The following is a 15,082-nucleotide window of genomic DNA, read 5'->3' on the forward strand; positions in this document are numbered from 1 at the left end:
TTAAGGAATTAAACCATCAGATGACTGCTTTAGACAAAACGGTGTTAAAATATTAACTTAAAACATGGTGTGAGTTTGTGTTGCGATTAATGGGGGACCAAAAATGGCATTTTCAGTGGTTTTCACAAGGTATTTTTTTGTCACAAGGAACAAATGTGTCACTTTTTGCGTAGTGCTGTAATTTAAGGCTAATTTAACAATTGTCCTGTGGTAAATTTGACCCACAGTATTCAACACAGCCGAAATAGCTGGGAAAAAAAATGGTAAAATGTCCCAAGTGTCTTATATCAATGCAATCTAGAAGGTGCTAACTAAGTAACATCATTCTGTCTGCAGGAACTCCACCTACTGCATGAAGGTGTCCATGTCTTTAACTGTGGCTGAGAACGACACCAACATGTGCTACAACTCCAACATGCGACGGATGGAGAAAGCCGAGCTTAGCAAGAGCAAAGACATCTTGTGCCCTGACATCGATGACTACGTTGAGCCTGGCAAGGATCCGGACATTACCTGGTACAAGGTAGGACTAACAGCTAAGGTTCACATAGTCTTTCTTGATTGTCTCTATTTGGTTTCTATTTGTCTCATTTCTTGGCAACTTTTTTTAAAATGAGTTTCCAGATCATTTAAGAAGATTATGTATGGATGCAAATCAGCGTGATGGATTGTATAAACACAGAATGCTGCACCATCTTTAAAGGAGTAAAAGATGGAGCTACAGCTGGCTTTTTGTAATGAAGGCAAATAGAGACAAGTGTGCAATGTCACCCACTGCCCAGAGGAACATGTTGATGTCCTCCAATGTCTCACCGTCCTCTGAATGCACCCTTCCCAGGACCTCTCCTGGCGTCCGGCAAGTCCCATGTACTCCCCGGTTAAAGGTTTCAGGCCAGACTAATCACAGGCAGATCAGCAGTAGATTAGCTGGCCAGGGCGCAACCTCTAGATTTTTCCAGAATTCAATTACGTTCTCCGTAATGACAGCGAGCGCTGGAACCTGGAGTTATATGGACCACGATGGAGCTATTGTGATTGAATTCCGACAATGCCTGGAGCAACAGTGGAATGAAATCCGTCGAAGCCATCGATGTCCTCAACCACTGAGCCGAAGATCTTGTCTTGGAGTCTTAACAAATAGCATTCACTGTCCTTTGTGACCTTATGTAGTGTTGCACTTACTATACTGACCTCAATTACATTTTCTGCTTTAAAGCGTAAATTGTGCTCTTTTATAGGGCATTAGAACACTTGGAATACTCATTGAAATAATAGGAAATTCCATATAGTAACCAGGGATGCTCCGACCAGGGTTTTATGCTGCCGATTCCAATACCGATCATCCATGAGTGAGTTAGGCCTATAGCAATATCGATCACATGGCTTAACCGTACATTTGTCAATTTATATATGATGACTGGTATTGACCAGCGGCCTCGTTGAATAATTCCAAGGGCCTCTGGGAAATAGATAATTATTTTAAAAAATTAACATTTGGGTGGGTGGTCTTTTTTTTGTGCCTTTATTCGTGTGAAACGTTTTTGTACTTTTTGACACAATACGAATAAACTGTTCTTTTTTTTTTAGCTCAAGATAACAAATTTAACAGAATAAAATAATACAAATAAATATCTTTATTAAATAGACATCTGTCTTGCTCAACTTAAAACTGAATAAATTGAGTGTCCAGGTTCCAGGGGTCTCCAACTGTCATCACTATTCGAGATGTCAACTATTTGTGTTTTATTTAGGACTGCCAGCATTTAAATTGTACCTTTATTTACCACGCAGATCTCCACCCAAATAATGTGGCCATCGTCTTGATGCTACTTTGTGCGCAGTTGTCATGATATAAAGGCATAAAGTCTGAATTCAACAGTTAAAACAACAGTTAAAACATGTTTTAAAGCGTTGAAGCAAATATTATTTGACCCTTTGAGCTACTCAGAATCAACTGGCGAGCTCGGAGACCCCGATGATAGTATCACCATCATAAGGCTGAACACACGATGTGTTTATGTTCATTAAACAACCACACACTAATAGTGTTTGAGGACAAGACATGATTAGTATATTGACATCAAGAGAGTAAAGTTGTTCACTGACACTTGTTAGTACAAAAAGTTAGTACGTCCCCCATGATATCCACTTGTGGCTTCCCCGTGGGACAAAAATGAGTTCCGTACTAACCGCATTGCTTGTTTCTTTTAAAAACAAAACATCACTGTGGTAAAAAGTCACATTTGGAGTCTAAAGACCAGAAGCTAGGCGAATAAGTTTAGCTAGCTGCTAGTTAGACGCCGCCGGTGCAAAGTACAGCTAGTGACAGCTCGGCAAAGCATGTAAACAAGGATGCAAGAATAGTCGAACTGCAATAGGTTTGTTAGGGAGTGATCAAATACGGTGGCATCGATTGGCGTAGCCTGTGCCAAGCTCAATTCAAGACACGTCATTGTGTTGGCAACCCCACAGCAGACATGTAGAATTTGCCGCCGCACGCCAATCGGCGATCTGTGATCAGCTTTGAGAGGTGTTTATTGGCATTTTCCGATCACATGTTTTTTTACGGAAATCGGCCTATACTGTATTGATCGGTGGTCATAGATCATGATAAAATCACTGTTTGTGTGTCTTGTTCATTAAAAAGTTTTCACTATTAGCTAGGATAAATAATCACACTGCATATATGATATTATATTGATTATATATGATATTGATAAACTGTGTTTGTATACATACGCGTGTGTGTGTGTGTATGTATACAGCGGAACCTTGGTTAGCGTCATTAATCCGTTCCAGAAAGTCCAACTAACCGAAATGTGCTCTACACAAATCAATTTTTTCCAAAAGCAATAATGTAAATACAATTGATCCGTTTCAGAAAGCCAAAAAATATTAACACAAAACATGTTTTTATTGTTTTACAATTATAGTTTAACATACATAAACCAAATAAAAATTCTTATAAGTGCCAGTAAAAAAATGAATTATGATCTGTAATTAACTATATAATTAATCTATTTTTATCTCACCTAAATATTGCTGAGACAAGCCCTCACCTTGAGATGTTTTCATTTAAATTCATCACATTACGATGTCAAATCAAAAGACTTCACGATCCATGAATCAATTATTATGCCCGTATCTGCCCAATCTCATGTGTTAAAAAGTCCAAATGATCATTGAGTGCTGATGATAGGAAATCACTGACTGGTGAGTTGAATATGATTTTCCTCTCATGTCCAGGAATGCCATCCAAAGCAGTGGCGAGCCAACATCATCCATAAGAGGGACCTCCTGTCTTTTCAGGAGGTGAAGGAGGATGACATTGGAAATTACACCTGTGAGGTCCAGTTTGGCGGTTTTGTGGTCAGGAGGACGACGGAGCTCACCGTCACTGGTAAGATGATTTTGTCGTTTGTGCGTAGGGAGATGTAATTAATGCTGGATGAATGCGCTTGTTCCACTGATGGAGCGTATTTGAGCCAGTGAATTGATGGCAAACACACAACATGCACACCGCAGAGGACTGCTGGAATGTCCTGCAGTTGTGCTTAATTGTTGCGAGAGGCTGGGGACGGGCTGCGATACCCAAGTCAGCCCCAGTTTCCAGTCAGCCAAGTGCTGTGTGGGGAAATATTTAAGTCACAAGATTAAACCCCATGCATGGCGCAGAGAGCTTGAACAGCAAGGGCCAAGGTCAGGACATTTACTGTGCCACTGATCTGCTCCCCATTCTACAGTAGGTCAACGACGCTTCTCAATTTCATTCTTGTTCAATTGTGTGGGTCAGATGGATGTAGGAAATAAGGGGTCATGTCCAACTCCTGATTGATTAATGATTATGCAAACGTGACTATTTAATGATGTTCTCACAGTAATGGGTCCCAAGAGCCTGTTTATGAGCACCAAACGTGAGAAAAAATCTATTATTGTCCTCACTTGTTTCCTCCACTTTTGAGAGAAGAGGTACACGCATTCTCGCTTTTGAAGTTAAACCTCCTTCCTCATGGACATGATATCGCCTCGGACCCGCCCCCAGCTACAGTAGGTGCTCACATAGCTATGCTTGGGTTGCTAATGTCTTAATGTTACTATGATGTTGCTACAGTTGTACGCGTCTATTACTTGGGACAAGTGCAGAGTTACAGTGTGCAGTATATGTTAAACGTGGATAAAGGACGCAATAGCACTTCTTGGAGAAACACTGTTGGAGACAGGCGTGGACAAACACAGTTCATGAGCATTAAAGCTGCAGACACACAAAACAGTGTTCTCAGTAGGGCACCTAAACACAACTTTAAACTGTCTAAATTCTAGCATCAGGTCTGGATTTTGGCCAACACACTTCCAATACACTATTGTGGGACCTTTGAAAATATACAGTGTTGCTATATATAATGTAGGTTTTAATGCACAAGCTAATATAATGTCGGCTATATGCAAAATGCTACACTTCTCGTTTGCTTGAAAGCCACTTATCCTGACCTCCACACTCAATAATAATGGCCGTCATTATTCAGCTATACATACATTTCATCATTGGATGCAATGATACAATAAGGAAGTCAGCAAAAGATTAAGCCTTTTAATAACCGTCCTGTGATGTGTTGCAACTTTATTTTGTTGGAAATCATACGAAGAGTTAAGCATGACATCAGCTGTCACTCACTGCACCGTTTTTCAACAAAACACGATCTCATTATTTCAAAACAGCAGGGACTTTTGTTGCTAATTAAAGTGCTTCCTGTCGGAAATATAACTGTTTTTAGGCCCTGCTCTATTGTGACTCTGCATCTATTTTCCACGCTTCCTTTATTCTATTAAAAACAGCAAATTAGCCAGAACGCAACCACTGAATTAAAGCACCCATTGTTTTTAATACCCTATTCCCCTTGTTTCATGCATATGCGCGTACGCTGTATGCCTTTTGCACACTTACAAGCGCCAGATAAGTAATAAGTCGTCAAATTAGAGGAGGTAATTACATGTGACACCTTTGTGCTTTAATGCAGCAAGTTGATGCAGGGATGCCATTATTGCTTCTTTTCTCCCAGCGCATGGAATAATTAGCGTTGAAGTACAGGCATCCCCGACAAGAGTGAGTCACTGTGATGTTTTTGAACCACCTCTATAAATCTACAGTGGTGTGAAAGTGTTTGCCCCCTTCCTGATTTCTTTTTTTTTTTGCATGTTTTTCACACTTAAATGTTTCAGATCATCAAACATATTTAAATATTAGTCAATGACAACACAACTGAACACAAAATGCAGTTTTTAAATGAAACGTTTTATTATTAAGGGAGAAAAAAATCCAGACCTACATGACTCTGTGTGAAAAAGTGATTGCCCCCTAAACCTAATACCTGGTTGGGCCCCCCTTAGCAACAACAACTGCAATCAAGTGTCTGCGATAACTTGTGATAACAGTGAGTCTCTTACAGCGCTGTGGAGGAATTTTGGTCCACTCATTTTTGCAGAATTGTTGTAATTCAGCCACATTGGAGGGTTTTTGATCATGAACCGGATAGGTGTCAGGTCAGGACTTTGACTAGGCCACTCCACAGTCTTCATTTTGTTTTTCTTCAGACATTCAGAGGTGGACTTGCTGGTGTGTTTTGGATCATTGTCCTGCTGCAGAACCCAAGTTGGTTTCATCTTGAGGTCACGAACAGATGGGCAGACATTCTCCTTCAGGATTTTTTCGTAGACAGCAGAATTCATGGTTTCATTTATCACAGCAAGTCTTCCAGGTCCTGGAGCATTAAAACAGCCACAGAGCATCACACTACCACCACCATATTTTACTGTTGATTTTACTGTTGGGATCATGTTCTTTTCCTGAAATGTGGCATTACTCTTACACCAGATGTGATGGGACACACACCTTCCAAAAAGTTAAACTTTTGTCTCATCAGACCACACAGTATTTTCCCAAAGGTCTTCGGGATCATCAAGAAGTTTTCTGGCAAAATTGAGCGAGCCTAAATGTTCTTTTTGTTCAACAGTGTTTTTTTGTCTTGGAACTCTGCCATGCAGGCTGTTTTTGCCCAGTGACTTTCTTATGGTGGAGTCATGAACACTGACCTTAACGGAGGCAAGTGAGGCCTGCAGCTCCTTGGATGTTGTTGAGGGGTCTTTTGTGACCTCTTGGATGAGTCGTTGCTGCGCTCTTAATTATTTGGTCATTTTGGTTGACCGGCCACTCCTGGGAAGGTTCACCACTGTTCCATCTTTTTGCCATTTGTGAATAATGGCGTCCCAAATAAGAAATCAGGAAGGGGGCAAACACTTTTTCACACCACTGTATATCTATTAAATATGATGTTTTCTGCAAAAATACAGTGGAAACACATAATAGGTTCCAATAGTCAACTTCCAGTTTAAGCTTATGATAGCAAAGTATACAACAAAAAAACATGAACACAGAAATAATCTGTTTCAGGCTCGGGCCGCATGTTGGCCACACAGTCAGGAGATAGGGAAGACGTGGGTTTGATTCTCCCTTGGGCATTTCTGTGTGGAGTTTGCATGTTCTCCCCGTGTGTGTGTGGGTTTTCTCCGAGTACTCCGGTTTCCTCCCACATTCCAAAAACATGCATGTTAGCTTCATTGGAGACTCTAAATTGTCCATAGGTATGAATGTGAGTGTGAATGGTTGTTTGTTTATATGTGCCCTGTGATTGGCTGGTGACCAGTCCAGGGTGTACCCTGCTTCTCGCCCGAAGTCATCTGGGATAGGCTCCAGCATACCGCGACCCTAACTAGGATAAGCGGCACAGAAAATGTATGGATGGATGTTCCAGGCTCAAATGGTGGCCGTCATATTTTTATTTGTGCAGGCAATGTGTTCTTTAATATTTTAACATTATTAACTGTTGTACAAGTGTAAAAAGAACTTAACCACTGTAAAATGTAAGAATGACAAAGCACTCAACCGGTATTTTGATAAGTGAGGCTTCTCCTTATTATCACATTGGCCCAAATATAAAACTGTGTTTTTTTCCTTAAAAAAGGCCTGGTAAAGATGTATTTCTTATATTCAGGGTTGAGAGATGTACACATGTGAACAAACAGGTGGCGCAATATAGAAAGTTAGCAAACAACAGAGGAGGAGTTGAGATGCTCATTTTAAAATAATCATGTACTGTAATTACTTATTGTCAGTGTCATTATGGTAAGTATTGCAAAAAACCTGCACGAGTTAACCCTTTGAATTTGATTCATAATCTTGTCCGACTTTAGAGGCGTGCACTTACGAATTTTGCATTGAATTGTACAACCTCTGGAGCGTTCCATTTTTGAGGTTCCTGATATATGTGCACATCTCAAGCACAAAAACTCATTCCATCCAATGACTGTACATCATCATGCCATCAAATGGGTTTGAGATTATGCACTTTTTTTATCACATCCTGTTAAAAAACGACCTTGCCCTAATGAAAAAAAGTCCAAACTGCGTCAGAGGAGCGCCAGTACATTCCATAACGCTGGGAGGACGAAGGAGGTCGTTACGTTTAAATGATTTTCAATATAGCGCAACGGACGCTTGTCTTCTCCTTAACCCTTTTGCCTCAGTGCGACCACCATCCTCCATTTGTCTCCTCGCCGTCCTCCCCGCATTAGAAGCAGTAGCGGAGCCGTCGTCTGGGCCGAGGTCAGGCTTGTAATAGAGGTTAACGACGGGCATAAACACAGGCTCGCACAGATGAGGCTGATGCAGGGGACCCTTAATCAAGCACCGATTCTCCCCGGGTTAATGGAAATGTAAAAGAAACGTATACCCTTTGGCTGGTTTGATGTTGCCTCCACTTACACGTGCTTATTGCAGTTTGAGGACTGTGCTGAATGTCAGTGGAACCTCAAAAAGAGGCTGCACAATTTGGAAACTGACCAAATGTTTTTGAAGAAAAAAAAAGTACACTCGGAGGTTATTGTTTGCACGTCGACAAATCTTGCGCAAATTTTTCATATCACTTCAGACTTCTACTCAGTGACGTTGGCTTTTTTTTTGTTTCTTCTGTGATGCACCTCAAAATTGTACCATTGATGGCAAAGAGCAAAGAAAAGATGGCGGCCGCCGGCCAGAAAACGGAAGTTATTGTGACACATGTCTTAGTCCAGGCTGCTCAGTACGATATGGCTTAACGGGCAATAAGTCAACATGAAGAATTAAAGAATAATGACATGGAAATACTGCAGAAACTGAAATGTTAGCAAGCTTGCATAACTCAAAATTAAGATAATAGTGCATAACTTAACTAATATGTGATGTTTCTTCCGCTGTGCGTGCTGTAACTATTTCCGGAGAGAGTTTATTTATGGGCGAGCAGTTGTAACCAGAAAACACGAAACGTCATAAACCAAGGACCACTTGTATGTCCTAAAAGATGAACACATTTTCCTAACATACTAGGAAAAAGTGAGAAATAAGTAATCAAAATAGTCCAAAAAAGGGTTTTTGACTTGATTTCAGGTATTTCATCTTCCTGAGTCACTGCAGCGTAAAGACACTCATGTCCCAGTCACATGCAGTTTTAAGATGGGAACAGTTTGACCCTGAAACAGATTATTTTGCTACAGGTAAAAATCCCAGCATAACGAAGGTCAACGAGCACATGAAAAGTAATATTGAAAGGCATACCTGTGTTAGATATTTTTTTAACATTTTCGTCACTTCTTGCTCATCTGGAGGAGGTGGAGCAAGTGACGTCTAAACCAGACAGTCCAACCTGGAAGTTCCCGTTCGCTACAATGCATCTCCTGTTATGATGCTCCACTTCTAGGTGAATTCCTGTTGTTTGTTACATATTTTTTATATTATGCCCACTTGTTGTGTTGAAGCCTTTTTCTGGAACATGTAGGATACAAAGTAAACTTGTTCACATTTCTAAAATACACCATTCGCAGTCGGCAAACTTCATGGGACAAATGTCACGTGGAAATAAAAAGTCAAAAACGCAATGGTCAACCGTGGAAAAGCATGCCAAGGTGGCAGTAGGTCAATTCACTAGCATTTCTCCTGCTAAAATGCTCCATAGTAGCCAACCGAGTGCTTATGGTGCTTAATGCAGTGCTATTTCCTAACTGACGTGCTACCTACTGGCTAATGTAGCATATGTTGCGGCTATCACTGCCAGTAAAACATATCATACTCATCACAACACAATACTAGTGAATGTTATTATTGTTGTGAATATGTCACTTTCTTCAAGTGTGTTCATGGCTGTGCTCTTGGTGTCACCCGCAAGTGTTCTTGATGTCCTTCTGTCAGTTTCAGTAAGTAAATCCATGTTTTTTTTAACGAAATCTATTCTAGCAATCTGACAATAACACAATGGCGTATATGTTACTTGTGCATATATTTACTAATTTGACACAGTGTGGACGTGATTTATTTTTTCAACCTGCAACAAAAAAATCCCAAGAATGTTCCCATGTGGGCAGGTCCTAAGTGAGCACGTTCAGTTTGTTATTGTTTTCTCAACATTTTTTTTGGTGCCATGGGCACTTTAAGGCTAATCTCTAAATGACATTGTTGTCCCATCGCTAATCTTAGCAGTGTATTACTGTCTACTCCTATACTTGACTCAAATCAGGAAGTAGTTATCCGACTGTTACTGGTAAGAAAGACACAAAGACAAATTAATGAAGACGTGCACGAGCAAGACCAGCGTATTTCGCCTTGTGTGTTTGTGTTTGCCTTCTTAACACATATGTAGCGTATACGTACACAATGAGGCCCGTGAATCATCCACTCAACGGTTTCTCCCCAAGTTCACGCTAATGCTACAATGCCGCTAATGGCAGATAAAAGTCCCCATTTGGCTGATCTATGCGGCTTCTCCTACGTTCTGTTGGGATAAAAATACTATAGAGAGCGAGCAGTGGAAGGATAAAGGGAGCTAAAGTGACTGATAACCCAAAAGTAGTGATAGAAAGAAGGGGCGGAGGTATAGAGCTGGTTTGTTCCTGTATCTTATCGGTATTCCTTGCCAATGTTTTCCAGCAGAAAGCGTGTGTTCAGGACTATAAACACACTATTATCCTAGTGTTTATCACAGCACACATTATCGTTTGCCTCCGTCGGACTTACTGTAATAGAGTCGTTTGGTTTGATGGATGCCTCAGGCGTCCCTTTCTATCCGTTAGTCCCCCCCCTTTCCCACTCCTTGCTGGTTTTATCTGCAGCACACAAATATCTGTGTGCACATTCAGCACAGGCTGAAAAAAACTGGTGATTGAGGTTACAGCCAATGTAAATGTAGCGTTTGGCGTGGCGAATTGGAACGGCAGAGAGGGCAAGACGAAATCGAGAGGAGGAATCATCCGCCTCACATTGTTGAATAGGCGGGGTGAGCGAGGCGGTGGATGTTATGCATTTAGAATGTATACGTATACGATATACACCGTGAGAGGGAAAATAGGATGTGCTTTGCAGCTGCAGGTTTATTCGTCACTCGTCACATCAATAGATACACACACACACACATATATATATATATATATATATATATATATATATATATATATACACACACGCACACACACACATATACTGTATAAAAAACACAGACATATACACATATACACATACACATATATACAGTGTCATCTATTCTGATTTCATTGATTTAGCATTATGTAAGAAGTTATTACTTACTCTCTCAATCTGTACTGCATTTGTATATATTATATATACATTTTTTTCTTTCTTTTTACCTCTTCTTTCATCACTGTATATGCCTTTTATTGTGACAGATTCCTCTTTTCTTCTCTCTCTATTAGAAAATGGTAACATTTAAATGAAAGACAAAGTGAAAATTGTATCAGTAATTGCATTTAGCAGTTTTATCTACCTCTGCATGCGCTTTAAAGAGCTCATGACACCAAAAAAAGTTTGAAAGTTTGAGGTACTGACTTAATAAAACATTTTTTGTCATACTGCTGTCATAGATAAACAACTATGACATACGAGTGAAATGAAGTGGTGGTTTGGGCACGATTTTGACACGCCCCCAGAGAGTGTTCTGAATCGACGGCATCTTGGCTGTGGCGTCACTACCAGAATACGTTCTGGGAAACAAATGCAATCTGAGCAAGAAACCCGATTCTGTTATTTTAAGATTCACAGAATGGATTTAGAAAAAAAAAAAAAAGGAGATTTTCTTACTGAAACTGACAGATCGACTGCAAGATAGGCCAGAAAGTCGAGTGGTAGCGATCCATTTTTAGCAAGCAATTTGCCATGAAAACTCATGCCAAACCGATTTATTGTTGCACGCTACAACCAATAACACAGTCATAACCAAGCCAGTTATGAATCAACACTGCATTAGCCCAGCTCTAGGCTGGCTACTATTGAGAATATTAGTAGAACAAATGTGGATTGACTTACCGCCACCCTGGCACGCTTTTTCATGGTCCAACACCTTGTGGGTTTTTGACTTTTTATTTCCATCTGCGGGGCAGTATCAAAACATTTGTCCGTCGAAGTTTGCCAACATATCTGACCATGCAAATGATGTCTTTTGGAAATGTGAACAAGCTTACTCCGTCTTCTCAAGTGTTCCAGCAAAAGCCTTCAACACACCGAGCGGGCATAACATAAAATAAAAATATTAGAGCTGTCGAAGTTAATGAGTTAATAGCGCGTCAAAGTTTCCTTTGATGGCAGTAATTTTTTGGACACACAATTAATGTTTGCACGTGCACCGTAGTTTGTGGAAACGCAGCAGTGAATATGGAGCCGCAAGCGGGAACAAATATTGAGGAGAAATTGACAAAGAAAAGTGTTTTTTGAATAAAAAGTTTAGCTTCAAAGCCCTGGCAGATGGCTCTCGCAACAAGACCAAAGTTATTTGTGTCTACTGTCACGTTGAGTTGAGCTGTCACGGAGTACGTACGTCGACTGCCAGGGAGAAGTGAGACAGTGGAGCCCAGTCAGTATTTTTATTGTCATTTATACAGTGGTGCCTTGGCATATGAGTGTCCCAACTAATGCATGTTCTTTTTAGATTCCTTGTCTCTGCTGATTTTTTGCTTTGAACTGCGAGCTAAAATTTGGGTTACAAGCTGCTATTTACCAGCAGGCATAGCCAAAAACAGCTATTTGGGGACTTGTGTCAATGTGACCATGGCTGAAGATGAGACTGGATCTAAATAGCATTAGCAGCGCTAGCATTAGCACCGCACAAGCTAGTCACTGGGAATGATTTTCAACACATCAGTAAAACATACATACATTATAGCAATCTAATTTGTCCTATTTATTATGTATTGTGTAAAACTATGACAGGAACAACATCAATTTAAAAGCACGAAATGAATACAGACCCACCATCCACCAGTATGAGCGTGGAGTTTGTTTTTCAGAGAGGTGCACTGCACAAATATGCACATTAACACTCAAGAAGGTAATCAAATCTTGCCTTTTTGCATTTTCACATAGTATCAGCATTTGGGACCAAATATTAGGCGAAATAGAAAAATGGGAAAACTACAGTATAGTAATTTTATGTGTGCAGCGTGTGAGAAAATTAGAAGCTGTGTTCAAGGACTATCGAACAAAGTGGGATAAGTTGCCGCTTGCATTAAACATGCAAAAACTGTGGGATTTCTAACTGTGTATTAAATTAAATAATGGCCCATATTTCCAAAATTGACATTTCTTTAAGTAAAATTTCATGTAGTTCACTTTATTTTTTTAACTTTTTTTTTTTTTTTTTAACATTTCCTGCAACCAGGTGGCTGGCGACCCCCGCCTTACAGCATGCTTGGGGATATGATGTGCTCTTTTACACATTTGAAAATACTGCAAGAATGGCACTTTCATAGAATTGGCTTTATAATGTAACATTAACGTCTTCTTAAACAAATTTAATCGTTGTATCGTGTCGTTTGTACACTGTATCGAATCATATAAAATCTTTCTGTTTTTAAAATATCTCGTTTTTGACTCGTATCTTAACCCCTGTGTCTAGATGTGTCTCAAATCATTTGCCACAAAGAGATTTACATCTTACTTATTATAGATACAAATTAATTTCTATTTGCGATTTTATTTGTGAATTGCGATTAATTATGCATTTATCACGATTAATCACAAATATTTGCATTGATTGACAGCCTTATAACATATATATACTGTAACAAACAACAGAAATTCATCCAGAACAGGGCCATAACAATGGCGAAACATTGGATTGGACGACAGCTTCCAGAAAATTTTGGTTTAGATATCACTGCTCCTCCTCGTGCAGTCCTTCTCCATTTTAATGCATTTCAGTTGCAAAGAGAGACCCAGAATCTTTGACCCATGCATTCACACTTTTCAGTACCCTTTCTTTTGGTATGTTTGTGGAGGACAAAGTGTTGTCCACTGACTGGTCAACAGGGAATTGTCCAAATTGATGGTTAATACGCTGTCTCGCTCGTATGATGTATGGCTATTTACATAGTAACTATCAATGCCTCGTGGTGGAAATGCAAGCCAGATCAGGGTTTAACTGGTCGTACCGTCGAAAAATGAACCGTACTTTCTGGTTTGGTGCAGCTAAAACTCTCCCGTAGGCGTTACATTACATGAACAAGCCATGCGTTGCACATCACAGTATCTTGATTGCCTTTGCCTCTTTGGGTTTCTGCTAGGGCACCAGGCATGCATATGAGCTGTGCATTGGTGTGTGTGTTGCAAAGTTGAGGTGACCCGGGACGTTGCCTCATTGCAGTAAAAGGCTACACGCCTGTGAGGTCACCTTTAGGAAGCGAGATCACGTCATATAACCTTATAAAACATTATGGCTTGTGTGCATGTGCATGAATACCACTTGCCATGATTTTTACTAAGGTAGCAGGCAATGTGAAATCTTGTGTCTTCTTGTAAGTAAAATCATGTAAGTCAAGTAAAGATGAACTCACTCGATGGTGTCGCCTCGACTGATCCATGAAGCTGAAGGCGGGGCCCAACGGATGGAGAGGAAGTGGTTAGCTCTGATATGAGAGTGTGCAAGATAAGAAGTGCAAGCAAGATGCCTTTGCTCATAACTGAAACCGTCTATATGTTGGGATGTGAATGTGTGGTGTCCGTTGTCCCCCGTGGGCAAATGGATGATCCAATCACACCTGAGGTCAGTGTCACTCAGCAAGGAAGGAAGGAAGTTGACTTTTCCCTCACTCCTACATGCACATACAGTAAACACACTGAGCCCACATACTGTACTGTATGTGCAATGTGGCATAACATATGTGTGTGAAATGTTCAACCCTGATATATACCGTCATGGAAAAAATGATTAGACTACCCTTGTTTCTTCAGGTAATTGATCCATTTTAATGCCTGGCAGGCGCGGATTTAGGGGGGGGGGGTGTTTGTTTGTCTATATGTGCCCTGCCATTGGCTGGCGACCAGTCCAGGGTGTACCCTGCCTCTCGCCCGAGGTCAGCTAGGATAGCCTCCAGCATACCTGCGACCCTAGTGAGGATAAGTGGCATAGAAAATACAGCAATTTAAGTTGTAAATGTAATGCTTCTGACTGGGTTTAGGCCAGCAGAGAAGGCCTTGCCACCACTGTCCACCTCTGTCAGTATTTAATAAATGATTTAGACTATTTGCATTATGTGGCATGTGAGTTCAAACATTTCCATACTCTTTGAGTCCACTGAGCAGCACTGTTGATCATCAAAGTGTACAAGTATTGTTAGTAAAATAGGGTGGAGCATGACAGCTCATTAGTTTGCGGTCAACTTCTCTTGTTCCTCCCACCCCCTAAGGCAATCTTTCTCTGTGTGTGTCCTTTCCAACCCCCTTTCTCTTAAGTGTTCTCCAGGTCACTCCATCATCATTCTGCAGCCGTCCTCCTCAGCTCCAAGCAGAGCGGCGTTCGCATTGTTTTAATTCAATTAAAACTGACATCAATCTGCATGTGACGAATGAAATTTACATCCCCCCACAATTAATCTTGGCTGACCTATGCCGCTCCGCCCACACACCCACCCCTCTCTCTCCCTGCTTATTATCATTATCGAGGTCTATAGAGCTGCTACTGGAGCATGAACAAAATTAACATCACAATTCCGTCTT

The 15,082-nt window shown here is 40.6% G+C and overlaps 1 protein-coding gene across 4 annotated transcripts in view; it reads left to right on the top strand.

Moving 5' to 3' along the window:
• Positions 1 to 15,082, top strand: part of il1rapl1a (interleukin 1 receptor accessory protein-like 1a) — a 259,738-nt gene that overhangs the window by 129,721 nt on the left and 114,935 nt on the right. For all 4 annotated transcript variants that reach the window (XM_054787014.1, XM_054787013.1, XM_054787017.1 and 1 more), the window contains exons 5-6: positions 337 to 523; positions 3,247 to 3,400. In XM_054787014.1, coding sequence (XP_054642989.1) covers positions 337 to 523; positions 3,247 to 3,400 — 341 coding nt within the window. The remainder of the gene's footprint in view (positions 1 to 336; positions 524 to 3,246; positions 3,401 to 15,082) is intronic.

The sequence above is a fragment of the Dunckerocampus dactyliophorus genome, chromosome 9 (genome assembly GCF_027744805.1).
Source record: "Dunckerocampus dactyliophorus isolate RoL2022-P2 chromosome 9, RoL_Ddac_1.1, whole genome shotgun sequence".
NCBI classification, from domain to species: domain Eukaryota; kingdom Metazoa; phylum Chordata; class Actinopteri; order Syngnathiformes; family Syngnathidae; genus Dunckerocampus; species Dunckerocampus dactyliophorus.